Below are 25,132 nucleotides of genomic sequence, written 5' to 3' on the forward strand. Positions count from 1 at the left end.
GGCTGAAGAAATAACTTTAATGCACAAAACTCCTGTAACTTACATTGCATATAATTTCAGATCTTAGTAAAATTCTCTTTTTATTTTTTATTTTTTTAATCTGTTTTTAAAAGTTTCCAATAAAGTCTGTGTATGACTAAGCCTAATAATGTAATGTATGGATATATGCTGAGCCAGCTGTATCAAGTAATCTACATATTAATATTTTTTGCCTTCTTTTGGAAACAGTTATCTTTGAGATCTCATTCAGGGCTATGTGCACACGGTTTAGGGTCTTTATTTTTATTTATTTTTTTTCCTATCTATTTTTATAGATTTTTATTTTAAATTTTTTTTGCATTTTCTTAAAACTTTTTTCCATTTTTCCATATAGCATATACTATTATAAAATTGGCAAACCAGCCAAATTGAGGTTTTATTATTATTATTATTATTATTAATTTTTTTTTTTAAAGAGGTACTCTGCTGCCTCAGCCTTCAGAACATTTTGTTCTGAACACTTGGAGCAGGCGGTGGGGGTCGTGATGTCATGGCCAAGCCCATCATGACATCATGCCACACCCCCTCAATGCAAGTCTATGGGATGGGCGTGGCGGCCACACAACCCCCTCCCATAGACTTGCATTGAGGAGGTGTGGCATGACGTCACGACCCCCGCTGGCCACTCCCAGTGTTCTAAACTTTTGGATAGGGGATAAGATGTCTAGGGGTTGAGTACCCCTTTAATTTACTGAATGGGAATTATCATCTCTCCATTTCCATTGAGTTCACTGAAACTCTGTATTTCAAAAAAATATTTTTTTTTTTTTCAAAATGTATTTTTTTTTTTTTTTTGTCAATTGTCAGTTGTCAATTGTCTGTGTTACGGCTCAAAAAATGCGTCAACGACAGTGCAAGTGATAGAAGTATCCAGTCTATTTGCAATACACAAGACCTGAATACCTGTACATGTGTAGATATCAATTGATAGAAATACGCATCCACAATATTACATTCTGGACAATTAAAGTTGTCTCTAAGGCCAATTTTATACAGGACAATTGGAGACTGATAGCATTGATATGATAGCAATGGAAACTTCCTTGATATTATTTAAAGGCTACCTCTCATCAAAAAAACTTTTAATATATTATAGATTAATGTATGCAGAATAACTTTACAACTGCATGTTATTAAAAAATATGCTTCTTTCTATTTAATTTTCCACTTTGAAGAAATGACCACTAGGGGTCTCCCTACCAGTCCTGGCAGCAAGCATTTCAGACTCATGCTGGAGTCCTAACACTACGAGCTGCCAGTCTGCTTTGTTCACAAAGGAGAACACTCAGAGCTGCAAGCCTGCTTTGTTCACAGCCTGTTTGGCTGTGAACAAAGCAGGCTGGCAGCTCTGAGTGTTTAGGACTCCAGCATGAGTCAGAAATGCTTGCTGACAGGACTGATCGGGAAAAATTCAATAGAAAGAAGCATATTTTTCATTAACATGCTATTGTAAAGTTATTCAACATTCATTAATCTAAAATATATCAAAAGTTTATTTGATGAGAGGTACCCTTTAAGATCCTTTTTCCCAAGAAATATCCAAAATCTGACACCTCTAGACCCTGAGGAAACTTCTCTAATGATAAGTCTATAGAAAGCAGTAAACCCCATCTTTCCATTACATTCCACCTGCCAACATTCTTGATGATTATAAACCATGTATCTATTCAAATGAAATTCTATGTATGATATATATAAATATACCTGAGCCTAAGAGATATTTTAATCAATGTATAACATGTCAGATTAGATAAACAGAAATGTACTGGTCTTGTTTTTACCCTCCATTTTCTTTTGTTTCAGGAATGCATCGTATTCATCTGTTTCTTGTTTCGTTACAGAATAATGGAGGCTGTAGTCCGTATGCAATATGCATAAATATTGCCCTAGGAAGACGCTACTGCAGGTGTAGGCCTTTATTTTTCGGGGATGGCTTAACCTGCAACGGACGGATTACTCAGGTTCTCTATCTAATTTATCTGTGTAGTAGTTCTTGGTGGTTAGTTCATCATATTTATACGATATGCCGTACATTTCTAATAAGTGAGGGTCTGACAAGTAAGACCCTATAGAACCCATGTTTGTGGGTGCCCTCCATGCTCAACAGAGGTGTCCATGCATACACAGTCACTCTATAATATAGTAAATGGACTATGTAAGCAAAAAGCCAGTTTTGCTCTTATGGGAAAAAAACAACAGATACATTTTCTGTGACTCACCAGATACCACAAAATAAATCTGTTCCATATATGTATGATAAATGGAATAATATTAAAGGGAGTTTGTCAGCAGTTTTGAGCCACAGCAGAATACAGCTGTTAGACACTATTTTAATCCAAGTGAATAGAACATTCCTGATTCAGGATATCACCTTTTGGGAGAGATCCTCCTTTGCAAAGGATCAGACTTTTCTAACTAGAGCTGTTACTGGTAGGGATGGTTTGTTACTGGAAGGTATGAATATGTCCTTTTATTTTAAAAGGGTTAAAAAAAACACTGGACATAAAAGATTTGTCAAGAGGTGAAACAAAGGGCAAATATCCCTTTTAAAGGGGTACTCCGGCGCTAAGACATCTTATCCCCTATCCAAAGAATAGGGATAAGATGCCTGATCGTGGGGGTCCCGCCGCTGGGGACCCCTGTGATCTTGCACGCAGCACCCCGTTATAATCAGTCCCTGGAGCGTGTTCGCTCCAGGTCTGATTACTGGCAATCACGGGGACAGAGTGTTGTGACGTCACGCTTCCGCCCCGTGTGATGTCACGCTCCGCCCCCTCAATGCAAGCCTATGGGAGGGGGCATGACAGCTGTCACGCCCCCTCCCATAGGCTTGCATTGAGGGGGTTGATCGTGACGTCACACGGGGGCGGAGCCGTGATGTCACAACGCTCCGTCCTCGTGATCAACAGTAATCAGTCCCTGGAGCGTGTTTGCGTTGGGTCTGATTCGAACGGGGTGCAAGATCACAGGGGTCCCCAGCGGCGGGACCCCTGCGATCAGGCATCTTATCCCCTATCCTTTGGATAGGGGATAAGATGTCTTAGTGCCGGAGGACCCCTTTAAAGCCTTATCACACAATACGCCTCATCAGAGTAGAGTGTTGATTTCTTAGTGGATTTTTGTTTCTAACAGGTATTTTTCCATGGTATGAACTATTTTCCCTACTATTTGCTCTTTTCATACATGCCCTGAAACTATTTTCCCTACTATTTGCTCTTTTCATACATGCCCTGAGCTGTTGGATTTTCCAGAGTTCAAATCCACCACATTTTATATGGAAACATTAGGGTTTATTTGAAATTGTAGTTTGTTTTTTTTCTTGAGACACGGCCCTTTGTAGTTTTTTTTTTTTTTAGAGAGAGTTAGTAGGTTTTTTTGACTTTTTGCAACACAAAAAAACCTACAAAATCTACACGGAAAAGCATTAGTAAATGAGGCCCAATATGTTGTTTTTGAAGCCACAGAGAGCAAAAGCACACACTAAAAAAAAGTGATCCTTGCACAAAAATAAATGTTAGCCTATGAGTTCTCAGTGTATACAAAAGCATTCAAAACGTATACCTAGTATTCAATTAGTAGTGAATTGTCAGATGCGAATTCCACAAAAGGTGTGAGATATTACTTGTGTAATCTTTATGTATGCCTGTCGTGTAAGTAGTCATTTGCTAGGCTGTTCCTAAAATTATCCGCCAATGTTTCTTTACCTTCATTCCCCCAAATATCATTAACAATATATACATATATATATTTTAATATTTTTGTAGGTGCTTCAAAGTGATAGAAAAACATACCACTTTTACTCTCTTCTGCAGGTCAGTAATATAATTACTAAGTAGAAACAGGAGAGACAATAAAGAAACATGTTGTGATATGTCTCTTTTGTCATCTTTTTGGGTAGAGAAATGTCATAGAGGACTTATCAGAAAAAGGAACTTTAACTGTTTTTGTCCCACTCAGAGAGATTCTTGAAAACAGCACCACGGTAAAAACTATGACAGATTTATATTTTATTGTACATAGATAATGACATTTGGGATTTTGGATAATGTATAAAACATTGTACAGGTCATTGTGATCTGCTGGAAGTGCAGATACATCTATTATTTATTTATGTTTGGAGAATGTTGCTATCTTTAAACCACAAGTTAAAGAGGTTGACCAATGTTTCCTAAAATTCATAAGCTGCTGGCGGGAAAGGGAAGGGGGTGGGGGAATGTAGGGGAAAAAAAGGCATACTCGCCTAGCCTCAGTCCATCGCAGCTCCCTTTCATATCTGGACGATGGCTTGATCTACTCTCCTCTACCGCTCTGAGAAGGACTTGTTGGCTCAGCCAATCCTTGGCCATGATTTGTCAGAAAACACTGGAATGTCTCTTTAAAACATAAGATTTTTCTCGGGTGGGAGGTCGTCTGTTACTCTTCCGGGACATCTGGACCACGCATGTGCAGGACTCCTGGGTCAGGGATGTGGTGTCCAACGGTTACCAGATCGAGTTTGCCTCTCTTCCAAAGGATCGCTTTTTCCTTTCCCGAGCTCCGCAATCTCCCTCTCTGGCTTAGGCCTTCCGGGGTGCGCTTCAGTCTCTCCTCATTCAGAGGGTCATTGTTCCGGTTCCTCCCAGGGAACGCTTTCGAGGGTTTTATTCCAACCTCTTTGTAGTTCCCAAGAAAAGGGGGTCCAGTACGCCCCATCTTGGATCTAAAGCTCCTCAACCGGCATCTCCTCTTGCGCCACTTCCGCACGGAGTCTCTCCGTTCGGTTGTGGCAACCATGGATCAGGGGGAGTTTCTTTCCTCAGTGGACATCGGGACACCCATGTTCTGAATTTTCTTACATTTTCAGTTTGTGGCTCTCCCCTTCGGCCTAGCCACAGCTCCGAGGGTGTTCACCAAGGTCCTTGCACCGGTGATCGGTCTGCTACGGACAAGGGGGGTCTCAGTGATCCCTTACTTGGACGTCCTTCTGATCAAGGCTCCGTCCAAGGACCAGAATCTAGAGTCTCACCCTCACTCTTCAGGCCCTGTCTCGCTTTGGTTGGTTGGTCAATCGGGACAAGTCCAACCTATCCCCCCACTCAGTCCCTGTTTTTTCTAGGACTTCGATTCGACACCTGGTCCGCCCGGGTTCACCTTCCGTCGGACAAGCGGTTGACCCTTCTGTCGGGGGTTCGTATACTCAGGAACCCCTCCCCAGTATCCATTCGGTTTTGCATGGAAGTCCTGGGTCGGATGATGGCGGCCATGGAGGCCGTTCCCTTCGCTCAATTTCATTTTTGACTCCTTCAACTTGCAATTCTATCCTAGTGGGACAGGTCCCCATTGTCCCTCGATCGCAAGATCGTACTTCCTCGGTCATCTCGTCGCTCCCTTCTGTGGTGGCTCCGCTCCCCCCCCTGCTTCTTTAGGGGCACTTCTTCCTGCCCCTCCATTGGCTGGTTGTCACGATGGATGCCAGCCTTTCGGGTTGGAGGGGTGTCTTCCGAGACTGGACAGTCCAGGCCTTTTGGTCTCTCAGGGAGACACTCTTCCCGATCAACATCTTAGAGCTGAAGGCAATCTACCTTTGCCTGTTACATTGGGAGATCCTTCTCCAGGACCGCCCAGTTCGTGTCCAGTCAGACAACTCCACTGCGGTGGCATACATCAATCGCCAGGGTGGCACCCACAGTCTGGCGGCGATGGCCGAAGTTTCCAAGATCCTTCTCTGGGCGGAGCTCAGGGTTCCAGCAATCTCAGCAATTCACATCCCAGGCATAAACAATCGGGAAGCAGACTTCCTAAGCCGGTCCTCTCCCAACCCCGGCGAGTGGTCCCTTCATCCGGAGGGATTTGCAGAGATCTGCGGCCTCTGGGGAACTCCAGATGTGGATCTCTTTGCATCCCGCCACAACCAGAAGGTTCCCCTCTTTGTGTCGAAGTCGCGGGACCCCCGTGCTCTGGCAGCAGATGCACTGGTAATTCCTTGGTCGGGGTTTGCCCTACCTTATCTGTTCCCTCCTCTTCCTCGCCTTCCCAGGGTCCTGAGGAAACTCAAAGCGGAGGGAATTCCCGCCATTCTCGTGGCTCCGGATTAGCCTAGGAGGGCGTGGTACTGCTGAGCCTTCCGCTTCATCCAGACCTTCTCTCTCAGGGTCCCTTGGGCCACCCCAAATTACCGTCTCTGCATTTGACGGCGTGGTGGTTGAGACCGCGGTACTAAGGGCCCGTGGCTTCTCAACACAGGGGGTTCGCACCATGCTCAAGGCACGCAAGCCTTCTTTAAAGGGTCAAGTGTCTGCCCTTTCCATTCTTTTCCAACGCCCTCTGGCATCTGATTCTCATGTTCGGGCCTTCCTTCAAGGAGTGGCCCACGAGGTTCCTCCTTAAAACTCCTCCTTGGGATCTTAATTTGGTCCTTGGCGCACTGTAGGGCGCGCCCTTTGAACCCCTCAGGGAGGTTTCCCTTCGTCTTCTTTCCTGGAAGGTGGCATTCCTTATGGCAATTACCTCCATCACACGGGTTTCGGAGTTGGCGGCTCTTTCTTGACGCTCTCCCGTTCTAATTGTCCATCAGGACAAAGTTGTTTTTTGTCCGGTTCCTTCTTTTTTACCTAAGGTGGTTTCTGCTTTCCACCTTAATGAGGATATCGTCCTCCTGTCCTTTTGTCCCGCTCCATCTCATTCCGGGGAGCGCTTGCTTCATAAACTTGATGTGGTACGGGCGTTGCGTACCTACCTCTCTTTTACGTCTCCCTTTCGTCAATGTGATTCGTTTTTTGTTCTTACAGACGGTCACCATAAGGGTTTACCTGCTTCCAAGGCAACCATTTCACGGTGGATCAAGTCTGCCGTTTCAGAGGCTTACCGTTGCAGGGGAAAGACTCCTCCTTTCAGGGTTTCAGCTCACTCCACCCAATCTGTCGGAGCTTCCTGGGCTTTCCATAACAGGGCTTCAGCCTCTCAAGTCTGTAAGGCGCCTACCTGGTCGTCCTTGCACACTTTTACTAAATTCTGCCAGGTTCATACCTTTGCATCCGCGGATGCTAGTCTGGGCCGTAAGGTATTGCAGGCGGCGGTGGCCCAGCCTGCCCCTTGATTGTTTTCTGTGCCCACCCTAGGGACGGCTTTGGTGTGTCCCAAGGTCTGTGTCCCGAGCCGATAGAGAAAAAGGCATTTTTGTCTTACCGTAAAATCTTTTTCTCAGAGGATCCATTGGGGGACACAGCTCCCGCCCTTTCTTTGGTGTTCCAGTTTTGGTTACCTGTCCAAGGGTGTGTTCAGTTAATTTTTTGTTCTGGTTACCTCGGACTGGTCTTGGTTTTCTGCCTTCTCGGTCCTCTCCTACTGCTTGGGGACTAAACTGATTACCTCAGGCTCTGTAGGTGGGTATATCCTGCTGGGAGGAGCTGACTTTTTTTATTTCATTAGTGTCAAGTCTCCTAGCAACAACAGCATACACCCAAGGTCTGTGTCCCCCCAATGGATCCTCTGAGAAAAAGATTTTACGGTAAGACAAAAATCCCTTTATTTTAAGAACATAGTACAGACAACGGCCCAAATTTTTCAATCTGTCCAAGACAAAAACTGGAATGATTTACTCACAGCAAACAATCACATTAGGATATAAAAACTGAGCTTTGATTAGTGGCAACAAGCAAATCAATCCAGTTTTGGGCAGATTTGGGTGGGGAGTTCTTGAAACGCGTTGTCCGTTCTGTGTTCCTAAAACTCGTATCAGCTTGAGGGCTGTTACCGGTGTTACAAGTATTAGCTGCACACCAGAAGTGCCCAAAACCAAAAGAAAAGTGTAAAAATGTTACATAAACGTATATAACATCTTTCAGATTAAGGAGTGGTCGGGAAAAAGTCTTATGAAGCATTTACTACGCTACCATATAGTGGGATGTAAGAAGCTTCTTATTGATGAACTTCAGACAATGTCATCTATGACTACAACTTCTGGAGAAACCATACGCTTATCTACAAAGAATGTAAGTCAGGTGTTAAATAGAGTTACTGGTTTCCAGTTATATATCTACACTCATTTGTCACACTGCCATTGTGGTATAGAGCAGGCATATTTTATATGTTTCTGTTAGGAAAGACCAAAGGTTTTCCCATCTTTTAATGGTATACTCTATCCACAGGATAGGGGATAACTAGCTAATTACAGGGGGTACGACTGCTTGCCCAATTCATGCCCCATCAGTCTCATATTTACACCCCCTGAGCCTGATTCTCGCTCACCCAGACTAACATTCACATCCCCTTGAGCCCACCTAACTAAAAAGGGAAAACAAAATTCTTATCTTAGTATCGTAGGAATGGGAGATCAGTTCACATATCATCTGTATTATGTCTAGTTTGTTTTGCTGTTTTTTCTGTCCTAATCCAATACTTTTATTCAATAATTTAATTATTTTTAGGGTGAGGTGTATTTAAATGATTTGGCAAGAATAACAAAGAGTGATCAACTAGCAACAAATGGAGTAATCCACATTATTGACCAGGTTTTGATCCCAGAAACTCCTGTAAACAGTTCAGATAAGGTAAGTTTATTTTTTACATTATCACCAAATACACATACTACCAAAAATACTTGCCGGAAATGGTGTACATCACCCAGTAGTATTCACCGAAAACCTCTTTACAGACAAAGAGGGAAAGTACACACACAATACCAATATACATCTTTATTGGATCAATATCATAAAATACATACAAAACAAAAAAAAACTAAATGGACACCAGGGCACAGACAGGAGGATACGTATAGATATAGGCACATATATATATATAGTGCTTCAGGATGCAATAACATGTGCAATACAACGTAACATAGTAACATAGTTCATAAGGTTGAAAAAAGACCAGAGTCCATCGAGTTCAACCTATATCCCTAATGAGTCCCTACTGAGTTGATCCAGAGAAAGGCAAAAAACCCTCATACTAGAGGTAAAAATTCCTTCCCGACTCCAAATATGGTATCAGAATAAATCCCTGGATCAATGTTCTGTCCCTATAAATCTATAGGGTGGGCCATTTATATAGATACACCTTAATAAAATGGGAATGGTTGGTGATATTAACCTCCTGTTTGTGGTACATTAGTATATGTGAGGGGGGAAACTTTTCAAGATGGGTGGTGACCATGGCGGCCATTTTGAAGCCGGCCATTTTGAAGCCAACTTTTGTTTTTTCAATAGGAAGAGGGTCATGTGACACATCAAACTTATTGGGAATTTCACAAGAGAAACAATGATGTGCTTGGTTTTAACGTAACTTTATTCTTTCATGAGTTATTTACAAGTTTCTGACCACTTATAAAATGTGTTCAATGTGCTGCCCATTGTGTTGGATTGTCAATGCAACCCTCATCTCCCACTCTTCACACACTGATAGCAACACCGCAGGAGAAATGCTAGCACAGGCTTCCAGTATCCGTAGTTTCAGGTGCTGCACATCTCGTATCTTCACAGCATAGACAATTGCCTTGAGATGACCCCAAAGATAAAAGTCTAAGGGAGTCTGATTGGGAGACCTTGGGGGCCATTCAACTGGCCCACGATGACCAATCCACTTTCCAGGAAACTGTTCATCTAGGAATGCTCGGACCTGACACCCATAATGTGGTGGTGCACCATCTTGCTGGAAAAACTCAGGGAACGTGCCAGCTTCAGTGCATAAAGGGGGAAACACATCATCATGTAGCAATTTCGCATATCCAGTGGCCTTGAGGTTTCCATTGATGAAGGATGGCCCCACTATCTTTGTACCCCATATACAACGCCATACCATCAATTTTTGTGTTCCAACAGTCTTGGAGGGATCTATCCAATATGGGTTATGTCACGATTCGGCAGGCTGGAGGTGGATCCTCTGTGCCAGAGAGGGATTGGCGTGGACCGTGTCAGTGGACCGGTTCTAAGTTGCTACTGGTATTCACCAGAGCCCGCCGCAAAGCGGGATGGTCTTGCAGCGGCGGTAGCAACCAGGTCGTATCCACTGGCAACGGCTCAACCTCTCTGACTGCTGAGATAAGCGCGGTACAAGGGAGTAGACAAGAGCAAGGTCAGACGTAGCAGAAGGTCGGGGCAGGCGGCTAGGTTCGTAGTCAATGGTGATAGCAGATGGTCAAGAACACAGTAGAGGTAACACAGAGTAGCTTTCTCAAGGCACAAGGCAACAAGATCCGGCAAGGGAGTGCAGGGGAAGTGAGGTATAAGTAGGGAGTGCACAGGTGGAAACTAATCAGGAAGATTGGGCCAGGCACCATCATTGGTGCACTGGCCCTTTAAATCTCAGAGAGCTGGCGCGCGCGCGCGCGCCCTAGAGAGCGGAGCCGCGCGCGCCAGAGCATGACAGCCGGGGACCGGGACAGGTAAGTGACTTGGGATGCGATTCGCGAGCGGGCGCGTCCCGCTATGCGAATCGCATCCCCGCCGGCAATGTCAGTGCAGCGCTCCCGGTCAGCGGGTCTGACCGGGGCGCTGCAGGGAGAGAAACGCCGCGAGCGCTTCGGGGAGGAGCAGGGACCCGGAGCGCTCAGCGTAACAGTACCCCCCCCCTTAGGTCTCCCCCTCTTTTTGTCGGGGTGTCGCTCCACCTGGGACGAGGACATTGGGAGCGATTGTAGAGTCTCCTTCTGGGGGACAGTGAAGTCCTGGGCAGACCGGTCAGAAGGAGTGGGAATGGGGAGGGGGGGCAGAGGGTGAGGCTTGGCACAGTCCTGATAGGCCTTGGGGAGACCAGGCACAGGAGGGGACACTGAGGCCCGACAGACGGGGCTGGGAGCAGACGTGAGGCATTTCTTGCGGCAAGCAGGACCCCAATTCTCGATCTCCCCGGTGGTCCAGTCAAGGGTGGGAGAATGGTGCTGGAGCCATGGCAGACCGAGAAGGACTTCAGATGTGCAGCCGGGCAAAACCAAAAATTCAATCTTTTCGAGATGTGGTCCAATGTTCATAAGCAGAGGCACTGTGCGATAACGCACAGTGCAGTTCAACTTGACTCCGTTGACTGAAGCAATGTAGAGCGGCTTGATGAGACGGGTTACCGGGATGCAGTACCTATCAAGCAAAGAGGCCAGAATAAAATTTCCAGAAGAACCAGAGTCCAAGACGGCCACGGCAGAGAAGGAGGAGTTGGCAGAAGGAGAAATCCGTACGGGCACAGTGAGACATGGAGAAGCAGACTCCGTACCCAGAGACGCCAGACCCACATGAGCAGGTTGCGTGCGTGCATTTTCCAGACGTGGAGGACGAATCGGGCAATCCACCAAGAAATGTTCGGTACTAGCGCAGTACAGACATAGATTTTTATCCCTACGGTGAGACCTCTCTTCAATAGTCAGGCGAGACCGATCTACTTGCATAGGCTCCTCGGCGGGAGGCACAGGGGTAGATTGCAAGGGATACCGAGAGAGAGGTGCCCAGGGATTAAGGTCTTTTTCCTGGCGGAGTTCCTGGTGTCTTTCTGAAAAACGCATGTCAATGCGGGTGGCCAAATGGATAAGTTCATGCAGGTTGGCAGGAATCTCTTGTGCGGCCAGCACATCTTTGATGTTACTGGATAGGCCTTTTTTAAAGGTAACGCAGAGAGCCTCGTTGTTCCAAGATAATTCGGAAGCGAGAGTACGAAATCGGATGGCGTACTCGCCTACTGAAGAATTACCCTGGACCAGGTTCAGCAGGGCAGTCTCGGCAGAAGAAGCTCGGGCTGGTTCCTCGAAGACACTGCGAACCTCAGAGAAGAAGGAGTGTACAGAGGCGGTGACAGGGTCATCGCAGTCCCAGAGCGGTGTGGCCCAAGACAAAGCCTTCCCAGAGAGGAGACTGACCACGAAAGCCACCTTCGACCGTTCTGTAGGAAATTGGTCTGACAACATCTCCAAATGAAGGGAACATTGCGACAGAAAACCACGGCAGAGTCTAGAGTCCCCATCAAATTTGTCCGACAGGGACAAGCGGAGGTTAGGAGCGGCCACTCGCTGCGGAGAAGGTGCAGGAGCTGGTGGAGGAGATGGTAGCTGCTGTTGCAGATGCTGTAGCTGCGACTGAAGTTGCTGTACCATGGTGGACACTTCCGACAGCTGGTGACTTAGATGGGCGATCTGTCGGGATTGCTGGGCGACCACCGTGGTGAGGTCAGAGACAACTGGCAGGGGAACCTCAGCGGGATCCATGGCCGGATCTACTGTCACGATTCGGCAGGCTGGAGGTGGATCCTCTGTGCCAGAGAGGGATTGGCGTGGACCGTGTCAGTGGACCGGTTCTAAGTTGCTACTGGTATTCACCAGAGCCCGCCGCAAAGCGGGATGGTCTTGCAGCGGCGGTAGCAACCAGGTCGTATCCACTGGCAACGGCTCAACCTCTCTGACTGCTGAGATAAGCGCGGTACAAGGGAGTAGACAAGAGCAAGGTCAGACGTAGCAGAAGGTCGGGGCAGGCGGCTAGGTTCGTAGTCAATGGTGATAGCAGATGGTCAAGAACACAGTAGAGGTAACACAGAGTAGCTTTCTCAAGGCACAAGGCAACAAGATCCGGCAAGGGAGTGCAGGGGAAGTGAGGTATAAGTAGGGAGTGCACAGGTGGAAACTAATCAGGAAGATTGGGTCAGGCACCATCATTGGTGCACTGGCCCTTTAAATCTCAGAGAGCTGGCTCGCGCGCGCCCTAGAGAGCGGAGCCGCGCGCGCCAGAGCATGACAGCCGGGGACCGGGACAGGTAAGTGACTTGGGATGCGATTCGCGAGCGGGCGCGTCCCGCTATGCGAATCGCATCCCCGCCGGCAATGTCAGTGCAGCGCTCCCGGTCAGCGGGTCTAACCGGGGCGCTGCAGGGAGAGAAACGCCGCGAGCGCTTCGGGGAGGAGCAGGGACCCGGAGCGCTCAGCGTAACAGGTTAGTGTCAGACCATTTTTGTTTTGCCCATTCTGCAGCACCTGAAAATACGGATACTGGGAGCCTGTGCTAGCATTTCTCCTGCGGTGTTGCTATCAGTGTGTGAAGAGTGGGAGAAGAGGGTTGCATTGACAATCCAACACAAAGGGCAGCACATTGAACACATTTTATAAGTGGTCAGAAACTTGTAAATAACTCATGAATAAAGTTACGTTAAAACCAAGCACATCATTGTTCCCAATAAGTTTGATGTGTCACATGACCCTCTTCCTATTGAAAAAACAAAAGTTGGATTAAAAATGTCCGACTTCAAAATGGCCGCCATGGTCACCACCCATCTTGAAAAGTTTCCCCCCTCACATATACTAATGTGCCACAAACAGGAAGTCAATATCACCAGCAATACATGGTGTATCCATATAAATGGCCCACCCTGTAGTATACATAACCTGTAATGCTATTACTCTCCAAAAATGCATCCAGACCCTTTTGAATTATTTTACAGAGTTCACCACCTCCTCAGGCAGATAATTCCAAAGTCTCGCTGCTCTTACAGTAAAGAACCCCTGTCTGTGCTAGTGTAGAAACCTTGTTTCCTCTGAACGTAGAGGATGCCCCCTTGTTATAGATACAGTCCTGGGTATAAATAGATCATGGGAGAGATCTCTGTACTGTCCCCTGATATATTTATACATAGTAATTAGGTCTCCCCTAAGCCTTCTTTTTCTCTACACTAAACCCTAATTCTGATAATCTTTCTGGGTAATGTAGTCCTCCAATTCCCCGTATTACCCTGGTTGCCCGTCTTTGAACCCTCTCCAGCTCCACTATATCTTTCTTGTACACTCGTGCCCAGTACTTTACACAGTATTCCAAGTGTGGTCTGACTAGTAATTTGTACAGCGGTAGAATTATTTCCTTGTCATGGGCATCTATGCCCTGATTGGTGCACCCCATGATTTTATTAGCCTTGGCAGCAGCTGCCCGACACTGGTCACACAGCTAAATTTACTGTTAACTAAGACCCCTAAGTCCTTTTCTACATCAGTCAACCCAAGTGTTCTCCCATTTAATACATAATCCCAGCCCGGATTTTTCTTCCCCATGTGCATAACCTTACATTTATCAGTGTTGAACCTCATCTGCCACTTCCCAGCCCAAACCTCCAACCTATCCAGATCCATTTGTAACAGTGCACTGTCCTCTATAGTGTTTACCGCTTTACAGAGTTTAGTATAATCTGCAAAGATTGCTCTACAAGGTCATTAATGAATATATTAAATAGAACAGGACCCAATACTGACCCATGTGATACCCCACTAGTAACAGTCACTCAGAATAAGTACCATTTATAACCACCCTCACTGAGCCAGTTACTTACCCACTTGCACACATTTTCCCCCAGCCCAATCCTTCTCATTTTATGCACCATTTATGTGGCACCATATCCAAATGCTTTGGAAAAATCCAGATATACGGCATCCAGTCTGGAGCTCGCCTCTTTATAAAAGCTGATCAGGTTAGTTTGACAGGACCGATCCCTCATAAAGCCATTCCGATATGGGGTCATACATCTCTTAGGAAACCCTCAAACAGTTTACCTACAACCAAGGTTAAACTAACAGGTCTATAATTCCTGGGGTCACCTTTTGACCCCTTTTTAAATATTGGCACCACATTTGTCTTGCGCCAGTCCTGGCGAACAGTTCCTGTCACTATAAAGTCCCTGAATATTAAAAATAGGGATCTGTCTATTACATTACTTAATTCCTTTAGAACTCAGGGGTAAATGCCATCTGGACCTGGTGATTTGTCTATTTTGATTTTTTGTAGGTGGCACTGTACTTCTTCCTGGGTTAGACAGGTGACCTGTACTGGGGATTTTACCTTATCACACAGTGGAGAAGAATTTATTTAATATATTAGCTTTTTCCTGATCCCCATTTATAATTTCTTCTTTTTTAAAGGGCCAACACTTTCATTTTTAACCTTTTTGCTATATATATATATACACTTATAAGTTAATGGAGGAATGCGACACCAAATCTAATCATATGGTAATAAGACTATATACCTTTACATGTACAAGATGGATGACAGCACTTACAAATGTAGTGAGCCATGGGGTGTGAAGGTGAGGTATGTGGGGCAGATGTTGTAGCCCAGGGGCAGGTGTTATTAACCCCTAAATGTTTGCGATGCCAAGGCGTGGTTTTCCTAAGTAACCACCCAAAGGTAGCTCCGCTATCCCAAGGTTAAGCAGGGCAATAATAGTCCAAGACCAGGTTAGGGTTAATGGTAGCTTTACTGAGGTAGACAGATGGAAATAGTCTTTACAGTTAGGCCAGGATCCCAGAGAGGTGGCCAGGATCCCAGAGAGCTGGCCAGTAACCCAGAAGGACCTCACAGCTTGCTGGGACTTGTAGTGACTGACAGACTTTAGGACAACCACTCTGACTATAATAGACTTGACTATAGACCTGACTTGACTGTAGGTAGTGACAGCAGACATAGATTATTTGACTTACTGGAATTAGGCTGTAGGTGGCTTGAGGCCTCCAGATGTCCTGGACACTTGCTCTGAGACATCTGGTCTTTACTGTACCCCAGCAGAAAGAGTTTGGTAAGCGAGAGATTGTAATGGCTGCCCCTCTTATAAAGGGGGCTGAGCCAAAAGCCCATAGGTCAAGCTGCAGGTCACCTTGTTAGCTGATGTTCTCTTGGTAACAAACACATCATGTGAACACATTATCATGTGACTAACTCAAAGGTCCTTTATACATAACACACAGAACACTATACATAATATATATTACTATGGGGGAGATACTGCAGGAGAGCCCCTAGGACACAGAGGGACTCAACCTGACAGGGCCTAAGTACTGTACGGGACAATATCCCATACTGGGACATCACACAAACATGCACAACAGCAGAGCCAGAGGAGAGAAAAATAGAGAACCTATTGTGATGCCCAGTCCCATATGTACCTACCCCAATGTGCGTTTCACTATTATAAGCTTCGTTAGAGGGCTTTTTTACTTAGTTTAAGTGATACTACATTTAATGTGAATTTTCAATAGGTGAATTTCATAATGAGAGAAAACAGAAAAACAGAGAAATGTTGACAGACCAACCTATTCATGTGAAGGGATCTGAACTGCAGTACCAGGCACAGCCACTACAATATATATGGAGCTGTGCATGATATACAGTACAGAGGCCGCAGCACTTACCATAATTCTGCACCCCCTCAACAAGCTGTTAGCATTCCCACCAATCTGATAATGATGACTAATACTAAAGACAGGCCAAACTAAGGACAAAATTATATTATTAGGTCCGTAATACATTATGGGGGTCTGCTAGAAGTCTGTATTACATTATGGGCATCCATCTAGAATCTGCATTACATAATGGGGGCCTGTTTGGAGTCTGTATTACATTATGTATGTCTGTCTGGGATCTGTATTACATGGGGAGAGGGGTCTGTTTGATGCTTACATTACATGGGAAGGCTGACTGGGGTCTGTATTACATGGAGGGGTCTGTCTGGGGTTTGCATTATATGTGGTGGTCTGTCTGGAGTCTGTATTACTTGGGGGGTCTGTCTGGGTTCTGTATTACATGGGGGTTCTGCCTGGGGTCTGTATTATATAGGGGGAGGGGTCTTCTGGGCTCTGACGCGGCCTGCATTACATTTGAGGGGTCTGTTGCAGGTCTATATCATATGGGGGGCCTTTCTGAGGTCAGTGTTGTATGGGGGGAGGTTTGTTTGTTTGTCAGTATTATTTGAGGGGGGGTTGTCTGGGGTCTGTATTACAGAAGAGGTCTGTAGATTTTTACCATGGTTATGGCTTTGCTGTGGGTTTTAAATACATTGATTTAAAATAAATGAATAATAAGACAGACTTAGCTCCCATATTTGAAGCTTTGCTGCTACAGATATATCTGAGAAAATGCTGCAGATTTTTCACTGCTCAAAATCTGCACCATTTTTGTCTCCTAGGAACATACCCTAAAAGGGGCAAATTTGGTCTTGGTGCCAAGGGCAACATGAGCAGTAAATATGGCCCTTAACATGACAAAAATAGGCATGACCAGAATTGCTGGTCACATCATATCCAAAAAAAAAATGGAATAAAAAGTCCCACTCACCCCAATATGCTACCAATAAACAAACTACAGATTGCAGCGCTAACAATGAGCCCTGTAGACAAAAAAACAAAGTTTGTTAAACAAAGTGAGGTCTACAGTTCTATTTGGATGGATTTTGTCTACGTGTATTCTCTGTGATAACTTGAAAGCGCTTTGACAGATTTGTCTCAAACTCACATATGGCTCTATAGACTCCCATATGGCTCTATGGAACTTAAGTTAAACTCGTAGTGGCCAGATTTAAAAGGCCACAGAAAACAGATAAATCTACAGGGAGTACATTAGGAAGTTGATTTATTTCACCTAAGGAGTGAAATATAAAAAATGAGTTTTAATGACAGTCCCCATTTAAGATACTGCTCAAAAAAAATAGAGGGAACACTAAGATAACACATCCTAGATCTGAATGAATGATCTAATCGTATGAAATACTTTCGTCTTTCCATAGCTGAATGTGCTGACAACAAAATCACACAAACATTATCAATGGAAATCAAATGTATCAACCCCTGGAGGTCTGGATATGGAGTCACACTCAAAATCAAAGTGGAAAACCACACTACAGGCTGATCCAACTTTGATGTAAAGTTAAAACAAGTCAAAATGAGGCTCAGTAGTGTGTGTGGCCTCCACGTGCCCGTATGACCTCCCTACAACGCCTGGACATACTCCTGATGAGTTGGTGAATGGTCTCCTGAGGGTTGTCCTCCCAGAACTAGACTAAAGCATCTTCCAACTCCTGGACAGTCTGTGGTGCAATGTGGCGTTGGTGGATGGAGAGAGACATGATGTCCCAGATGTGCTCAATCGGATTCAGGTCTAGGGAACTGGCGGGCCAGTCCATAGCATCAATGCCTTCCTCTTACAGGAACTGCTGACACACTCCAGGCACATGAGGTCTAGCATTGTCTTGTATTAGGAGGAACCCAGGGCCAACCACACCAACATATGGTCTCACAAGGGGTCTGAGGATCTCATCTCGGTACCTAATGGCAGTCAGGCTACATCTGGCAAGCACAAGGAGGGCTGTGCGGCCCCCCAAAGAAATGCCATCTCACACCATTACTGACCCACCGCCAAACCGGTCATGCAGGAGGATGTTGCAGGCAGCAGAATGTTCTCCACGGTGTCTCCAGACTCTGTCACATGTGCTCAGTGTGAACCTGCTTTCATCTGTGAAGAGGTGCCAGGGTGCACAGGGTGCCAGTGACGAAGTTGCCAATCTTGGTGTTCTCTGGCAGATGCCAAACATCCTGCACAGTGTTGGGTTGTAAGCTCAATCCTTACCTGTGACGTCGGACCCTCATACCACCCTCATGGAGTCTGTTTCTGACCGTTTGAGTGGATACATGCACATTTGTGGTCTGCTGGAGGTCATTTTGCAGGGCTCTGGCAGTGCTCCTCCTTGCACAAAGGCAGAGGTGGTGGTCCTGCAGCTGGATTGTTGCCCTCCTACGGCCTCCTCCACGTCTCCTGATGTACTGGCCTGTCTCCTGGTAGCGCCTCCATGCTCTGGACACTATGCTGTGAGACACAGCAAACCTTCTTACCACAGCTCGCATTGATGTACCATCCTGGATGAGCTGCACTCCCTGAGCCACTTGTGTGGGTTGTAGACTCCGTCTCATGCTACCACTAGAGTGAAAGCACCGCCAGCATTCAAAAGTGACCTAAACATCAGCCAGGAAGCATAGGAACTTAGAAGTGTTCTGTGGTCACCACCTGCAGAACCACTCCTTTATTGGGGGTGTCTTGCTAATTGCCTATAATTTCCACCTGTTGTCTGTCCCATTTGCACAACAGCATGTGAAATTGATTGTCAATCAGTGTTGCTTCCTGAGTGGACAGTGTGATTTCACAGAAGTGTCATTGACTTGGAGTTACATTGTGTTGTTTAAGTGTTCCCCTAATTTTTTTTAGCAGTGTATATTTGTTGTACTATGTTGTAACATTTTATTCATTTATCTGCAGGTAAATATAACTGAAGTTGCTGATTTATATGGGTATTCTAAATTCATCCAACTTCTAAAGGTAACTTTAGTCTTTGTCTTTTAATTTTTTTTATAACATGTACAAGGAAAATAAGTTCTTAATGGAGTATCATTTTCGACTAGTAATATATTGGAAATAAATAGACACATAAATGGTATAACTCTTATTATTTGCATGAAGATATTTAGTAGCTGATACTGCTTTTTTATGCTATGATAGCCTTGGATAGTAGATGCATTACATTCAATCCATTGGTTATTGGGTGTGTCACTGCATTACTGTAATGGTCATGTTATGTAAATGTATAGAAAGGTTTGAGGATATTAAGTTACCCTATTTTTATGCTAGCAATTATTATACCCTATAATTTTATTATTAAAATTACCCTATTTTTATATTATCATTTATTGTACCCTGTATTTTTTAAGACAGCTGTTAGGATGAAGGAAAAGTTCTGCTGCAAATGAAAACTAAGTAGATGTTGACCTAAAGGAGTTCTGTATTGAAACATAAATTTTCCCCTATCCAAAGGATAGGGTATAAGTTATAGATCGCAGGGGGTCCGACTGCTGGAAGGGGGGGAAGGCCGACCCCTGCAAGGAGCGGCAGCCGAGACGCCCTCTCCATGTATCCGATACAGATACATGTAAGTGGCCTGCTGGGGCCCCGTTCAGGAGATTGCGGTGGGTGGGGGGGGAGGTTCCCAACGGTCGGACCCCCTGAGATCTATAACTTATCCCCTATCCTTTGGATAGGTGATAAGTTATGTTATACTGCACTACTTCTATGAAGGGAATTTGTCATGTTGAAAATGGTGCATGATCTGCCAGAAATATGTTACAGAGCAGGATTAGTAGGGTAGATTGATGTATATTTTTAGGAAGAGAATTCAGTCTCTAGTTAGTGGTCCATATTCAGTGGCTGACAGCTATCTATATATACACTTATGCAAAGAAGACTGCTAATCACTGCTAATCACGACTGCCCACTTGTAACTCATTTGAAGTGCTGGTCTTTCTGTGTGGAAGATTCCAGTGGGTGGTCTTAGACATTTGTATATTTGTATGCAGGGACATACACAGGATTTTGTCATGTGAGGGGGGGGGGGGGGGTCTTCACACCAAGACCACCACATAGTGACTGGATAATACCACTATGCTATTACTAAAACACACTAAACACAGACCATGTTCCCTGCATATAGTGATAAATAGTGTTGCTCGCGAATATTCCCAATGCAAATTTTATTCTCGAATATCACATATTCGCGAATATTCGCGAATATAGCACTATATATTCGTAATTACGAATATTATTTTTTTTTTTTTTGTTTGTTTGTTTTTTCACAGTACACATCACAGTGATCACCCCTCTCTGCTTCTAGCTTGTGTGGTGTAAAGAAGGCTCTAATACTACTGTGTGAGACTGGCGTACGAATTTTTGCATATGCTAATGTTCGCATATGCAAATGTTTGCATATGCTAATTTTTGCATATGCAAATTTTTGCATATGCAAATTTTCGTTTATGCTAATTTTTGCATATCCAAATTTTCGCATATGCGAAAATAACACGTGAATATTACGAATATGCTAATTTAGCGAATATATGACGAATATTCGTCCATATATTCACAAAATATCACGAATTCTAATATGGCCTATGCTGCACAACACTAGTGATAAATACCCTGAACAGGTTTTGTAGACCATATAAGTGAAAAACAAGGCACAAGGAAAAAACATGGTGCTAGGCTCAGCATCCAAAGGAAATCATAAATACATCCAATACAGAAGTCGAGCAGTGTCAAAGTGCATGCATGTTATGCACAATCCCCCAATCAATAGCTCACCCTTGTCCATGGAGCCCCATTTAAGCCATACATCACAGTCCTTAAGAATGAAAAAGAAAACATTAAACTCCCCCTTAGGAAGCAGAGTAAAACTGATCTTTTTGATCAGATGATAGCGGCACAAAAAGGTGAGTGGAAGATGAAGCCAACTTTTCAAATTCTAAATGTACCTTGGAAATCAAGGGGGACAGTTCAAAGTGTTCAGTAATAAATGAGAAAGTCACCGTGCTGCTCCCTGCCTCTTATAGGCTGCAGGCAAGGAGACGATGGCTCTTTGCTCCATTACACCTTTCAACCACAGGCACACTCTAAAGACACACTTACAGCGGTGCCCGCTCGCCTGGATATCCGGGCCAATCGCCCTGGATTTCCCGGAGCTAGGGGGTGCCAGTGCCCATACTTGCTATATTTGTGCATATTGCTCCTTTGTATATGCCCATTTGGACACACATTCAAAGAGAAATAGCTGCCAGTCACCACTGTCTTGTACCGCCCACTGGACTTCTAAGCCCAGAATAAGCAACAGGCTAAAGAAATAAGTTACATTTGTCTCTTCTCACAAACAAATCTATAAATCTGCTCAGCTCTTCCTGCTTTATAACCTTGTACTTGCAGACTGGACTGCTTTTTTTAACATGACAGGGTTTTAGTGATAAAGGTTTAACTGGACTATCAGGGAAAATGGAGATATGATCAGGAGAGCAGAGGAGAATTTAAAGGAGGTGTGTGATTATTATTTTCTGTAGTGCCACTTTATGGAAGAATGGGTCTTCCAAACCAGATAATCCAATCAACTAGTGTGTGCTAAAGGGCTGATTATTTATGTAGCTTAAGTTTTATTACGATTTTTTTTTTTTTTTTTTTTTTAGGATTCCAATCTGATGTCTGAGGTTATGGATAAAATGCACCTACCAATTACAGTGCTGTGGCCTTCAAACAAAGTCTTTGATTCTCTTCCTGAAGAACGAAAAGTATGGCTGTACCATGACGACAACAAAGACAAGCTGAAGGCGTATTTGAAATTTCATATTATCAGGGATTCAAAGGTAGACTTCCAGTGTATAATCCTTAGGGTGTCCATACACCTTAAACTAAAGTCAGGCAAACCCGCCACCTTTGGTAGATTTGGCTGACTGTCTAAGGTGTATGGTGGCAGATGATGTTAGGGTCCGATGTGTTGAAATTTCATGGCACATGATACACACAGTGTGTATCTAGTCAAACAACTTTGTCATTTTAATTAAATTAGGCTGACTTAACAAAAATAAAAGGGCAGATGGTGCCGACCCCTCAGGGACTCAAGCATCTGCCGCATGAGGTGAGATGCTTATGTCGCCTCACGGCAGATGTGGCACTGATTAGATCTGCCTCTTAGACTGGTTAGTAGTTATTCTTTCTAAAGTGTTTTTTTCTTGTTTGCTTTCTTAAATGTTGTATGTTAGCAATAATAGTGTTGTTCTAGAATAATCAATCACCAAATTCCATGAAAGCTTATTTTGCCTTCTCCATTGGTCTAGATCTCTGCAACAAAACTAATGGAAAAAACCTTACTTAGGACTCTTTACGGTTCAACTGTGTCCTTTCAGTGCAGCTCAACCATCGTAGTGAGTATGCTTTCAGAGAATAGCCACAGAATACATATATGAAAGAATACATATAATATTTTTATCCATGCATATTTTTAAGTATAATAATAGTATATTGTCAGTACAGAGAGGGGTGAACTCCAAACACATTTAACCCCATACACATAACATTGAGAAGGTTCTAAGCCAAGGAGTAGTTTAGGACCCCATGGGACTAGACTAGGACCTATCAAGGCCTTGAGCCTGGCCCAGCACAGCGTGCCTTCCTTGTCATGAAACTACAGATCCCCACTTTGCAGTTTAGGAATAGTGGAACTGGGCAGACAAGCAACAAGTGTCCCAGCCTCTGAGCCAGACTGAAGGAGTCCAAATCAGTTGGACATGCTGACCCGACCCTCCTGTCTCTGAGCTCACTGTAGTGTTAAAGTACTGAACCCTGCTTCAGAAAGAATTTAGGCAGACACTATTGGGCTACAGGATACAAGTACCCTGACACCAACACTACATCACATGGGTAACTTCACATTTTCAAGCCACCGTTCTTAAGAGACTGTGTGACATTGCATTGTAAGTGTGAACAATGACATTCAGTAACTAAGAAAAAAAGCTATCTGTCCACAAATATATATATTTTCTACACTTTATAGTCATTGCTTTCCTTGTTGTAGGGGGAAATTCTTGTGAATGATAACAGTGCTAAAATCATCCAAAGAGACATGGAGTTTGATGGTGGAATTGCCCATGGAATTGATCAGTTACTGGAGCCTCCCAACCTTGGAGCCCGCTGTGATGAATTTACTGCAACACCTAGACCAGTAAGTAACACTTAGTGAATTAATTTTGAAACAGGGGTCCTCACTACATGATAACAATGTAGAGAAGTTTGGATAAACCAGTGGTCACAAATGCTTTATTCAGTGTTCTTGGGGCTGACGAAGACATCTGGGCACAGTTCTTGTCTGCTTCCAACTGCTCCATTAACATTTCTCCTCATTGTGAAGATGAAGAATGACAGGACCCTGTTCTAGTGATCAATCAGTGGTGGGGATCTCCTCTGATCATCCATTTAGTAATAGATGTTGTATTTTTTTGTGGGATAGTAAGTCGTTTTAAAGTGGTTAAAAGGCCAAATTACGGCTACATTTAGTAATCCATGGTAACTAACAGCTCGTTTAAAAACCCACCGTATTAGCCAATTTTTTATGCTTTTTAACACTATAAAAAAATAGGGTGATGACGACACCTCTCCCTGATACTACACTGGAGGGTGGATACAGTATTCCTTGTTGTTGGCTGGCAGATGCTTACCGGTGTTAAAATGAACACAATGGCCCTGATTTACTAAAGTCCAACCAACATTTTTTCTCGGTTCATTCGCCTAGATTTTTGTCACACCATCCGTGCGACTATTTCTGCGCCCAAATTTTACCCCGCACAACCTACACTTTTGAAAACTCTGAGTGTTTTGTTTTTTTTACTCTGAAATGGGCGTGGTTAAACCAAAAATGGGCGTGTTCCTGACAAAAAGCCAAAAATACTTAAAAAAATCACTCCAGAAAAAGTGTGAGTTTGGCTCACAGAATAACCAACCATTGTGGTGTGTTAAAGTACCTTGTTTTCTATTCGAAGCAGAAAAAACACATCAATAAGGCAGACCTAGATATTAGAAATTATTATTTACTCAAAAGTGAAGTGCCCAACATACAGTATATACAAAGATGAGCGTATTTAAAATATTAAACACAAACCACAAAGCGTGGGGGATGGGGGGGGGGGGATAAGGGTACAGGTGAATGACTACACTAGAGTTCCTACCTATCTAGGGTGGACACTCCTGAACTAAGTATGGATAGGGAAGGGAGACAAAATATAATGATAATAATAGTACTAAATGAGCAAACCTCTCTACCAACGCGTTTCACCCGATAATAGACGGGGCTCATCAGGGAACGAGAGGAGGCCGAACAGGTAACACAGTAAAGATAAATCAGATAGCAGGATTGATAATCACATACATGTTAGTTGACATGATAAGTGGGGACAATTGATGTCAATACATAATATTAGATACAACAAATAAAAGAAGAGATAGGTTAGCACAGCGTCAGTGGGTCAGATATAGTCAGTCAGGCAGTCACCAGGGGTTTGTACGGTCCAAAACTATGTTGTGCACATGGACAAAACTCCAAAATTATACCAAACTCAGATACACTATAATCTTGAAGCCATAATCCCCCACGCTTTGTGGTTTGTGTTTAATATTTTAGTACACCTAGGGCTTTGTTGTATCATTCTGGTTTTGAGGTACCAGTCATCTATTACCGTTCTAAGTGTTGTTTATAACTTGTTTTCTAACCTGAAAACATTTTGTACAGGTCAACACTTTTATTCAAAATATTAGGTTTAAATCAATTTAACACCCAAGCTGATAAACAAGGACAATTGTTGTAACGTTTGAAAAATTATAACACATGAATACTTTTGATTCATGGAAACATTTTTAAACAAACAAGTCTAAACCATATTGACTCACACAACTAATTTCCTTAGCACGGAGTTTGTGCGACACAATTGACTAGTGCGACAGAAAAAAAACCGAAATGTGCAACAGAATAGTAAATAAGC

The 25,132-nt window shown here is 44.0% G+C and overlaps 1 protein-coding gene across 5 annotated transcripts in view; it reads left to right on the forward strand.

Moving 5' to 3' along the window:
* STAB1 (stabilin 1) overlaps positions 1 to 25,132 on the forward strand; it is a 192,822-nt gene that overhangs the window by 126,440 nt on the left and 41,250 nt on the right. For all 5 annotated transcript variants that reach the window (XM_056524140.1, XM_056524141.1, XM_056524144.1 and 2 more), the window contains 9 exons: positions 1,881 to 2,000; positions 3,804 to 3,851; positions 3,938 to 4,021; positions 7,863 to 8,009; positions 8,445 to 8,567; positions 19,050 to 19,109; positions 21,791 to 21,967; positions 22,439 to 22,525; positions 23,176 to 23,322. In XM_056524140.1, the coding sequence (XP_056380115.1) occupies positions 1,881 to 2,000; positions 3,804 to 3,851; positions 3,938 to 4,021; positions 7,863 to 8,009; positions 8,445 to 8,567; positions 19,050 to 19,109; positions 21,791 to 21,967; positions 22,439 to 22,525; positions 23,176 to 23,322 (993 nt within the window). The remainder of the gene's footprint in view (positions 1 to 1,880; positions 2,001 to 3,803; positions 3,852 to 3,937; positions 4,022 to 7,862; positions 8,010 to 8,444; positions 8,568 to 19,049; positions 19,110 to 21,790; positions 21,968 to 22,438; positions 22,526 to 23,175; positions 23,323 to 25,132) is intronic.

This window comes from Hyla sarda, chromosome 6, assembly GCF_029499605.1.
Source record: "Hyla sarda isolate aHylSar1 chromosome 6, aHylSar1.hap1, whole genome shotgun sequence".
Taxonomy (NCBI): domain Eukaryota; kingdom Metazoa; phylum Chordata; class Amphibia; order Anura; family Hylidae; genus Hyla; species Hyla sarda.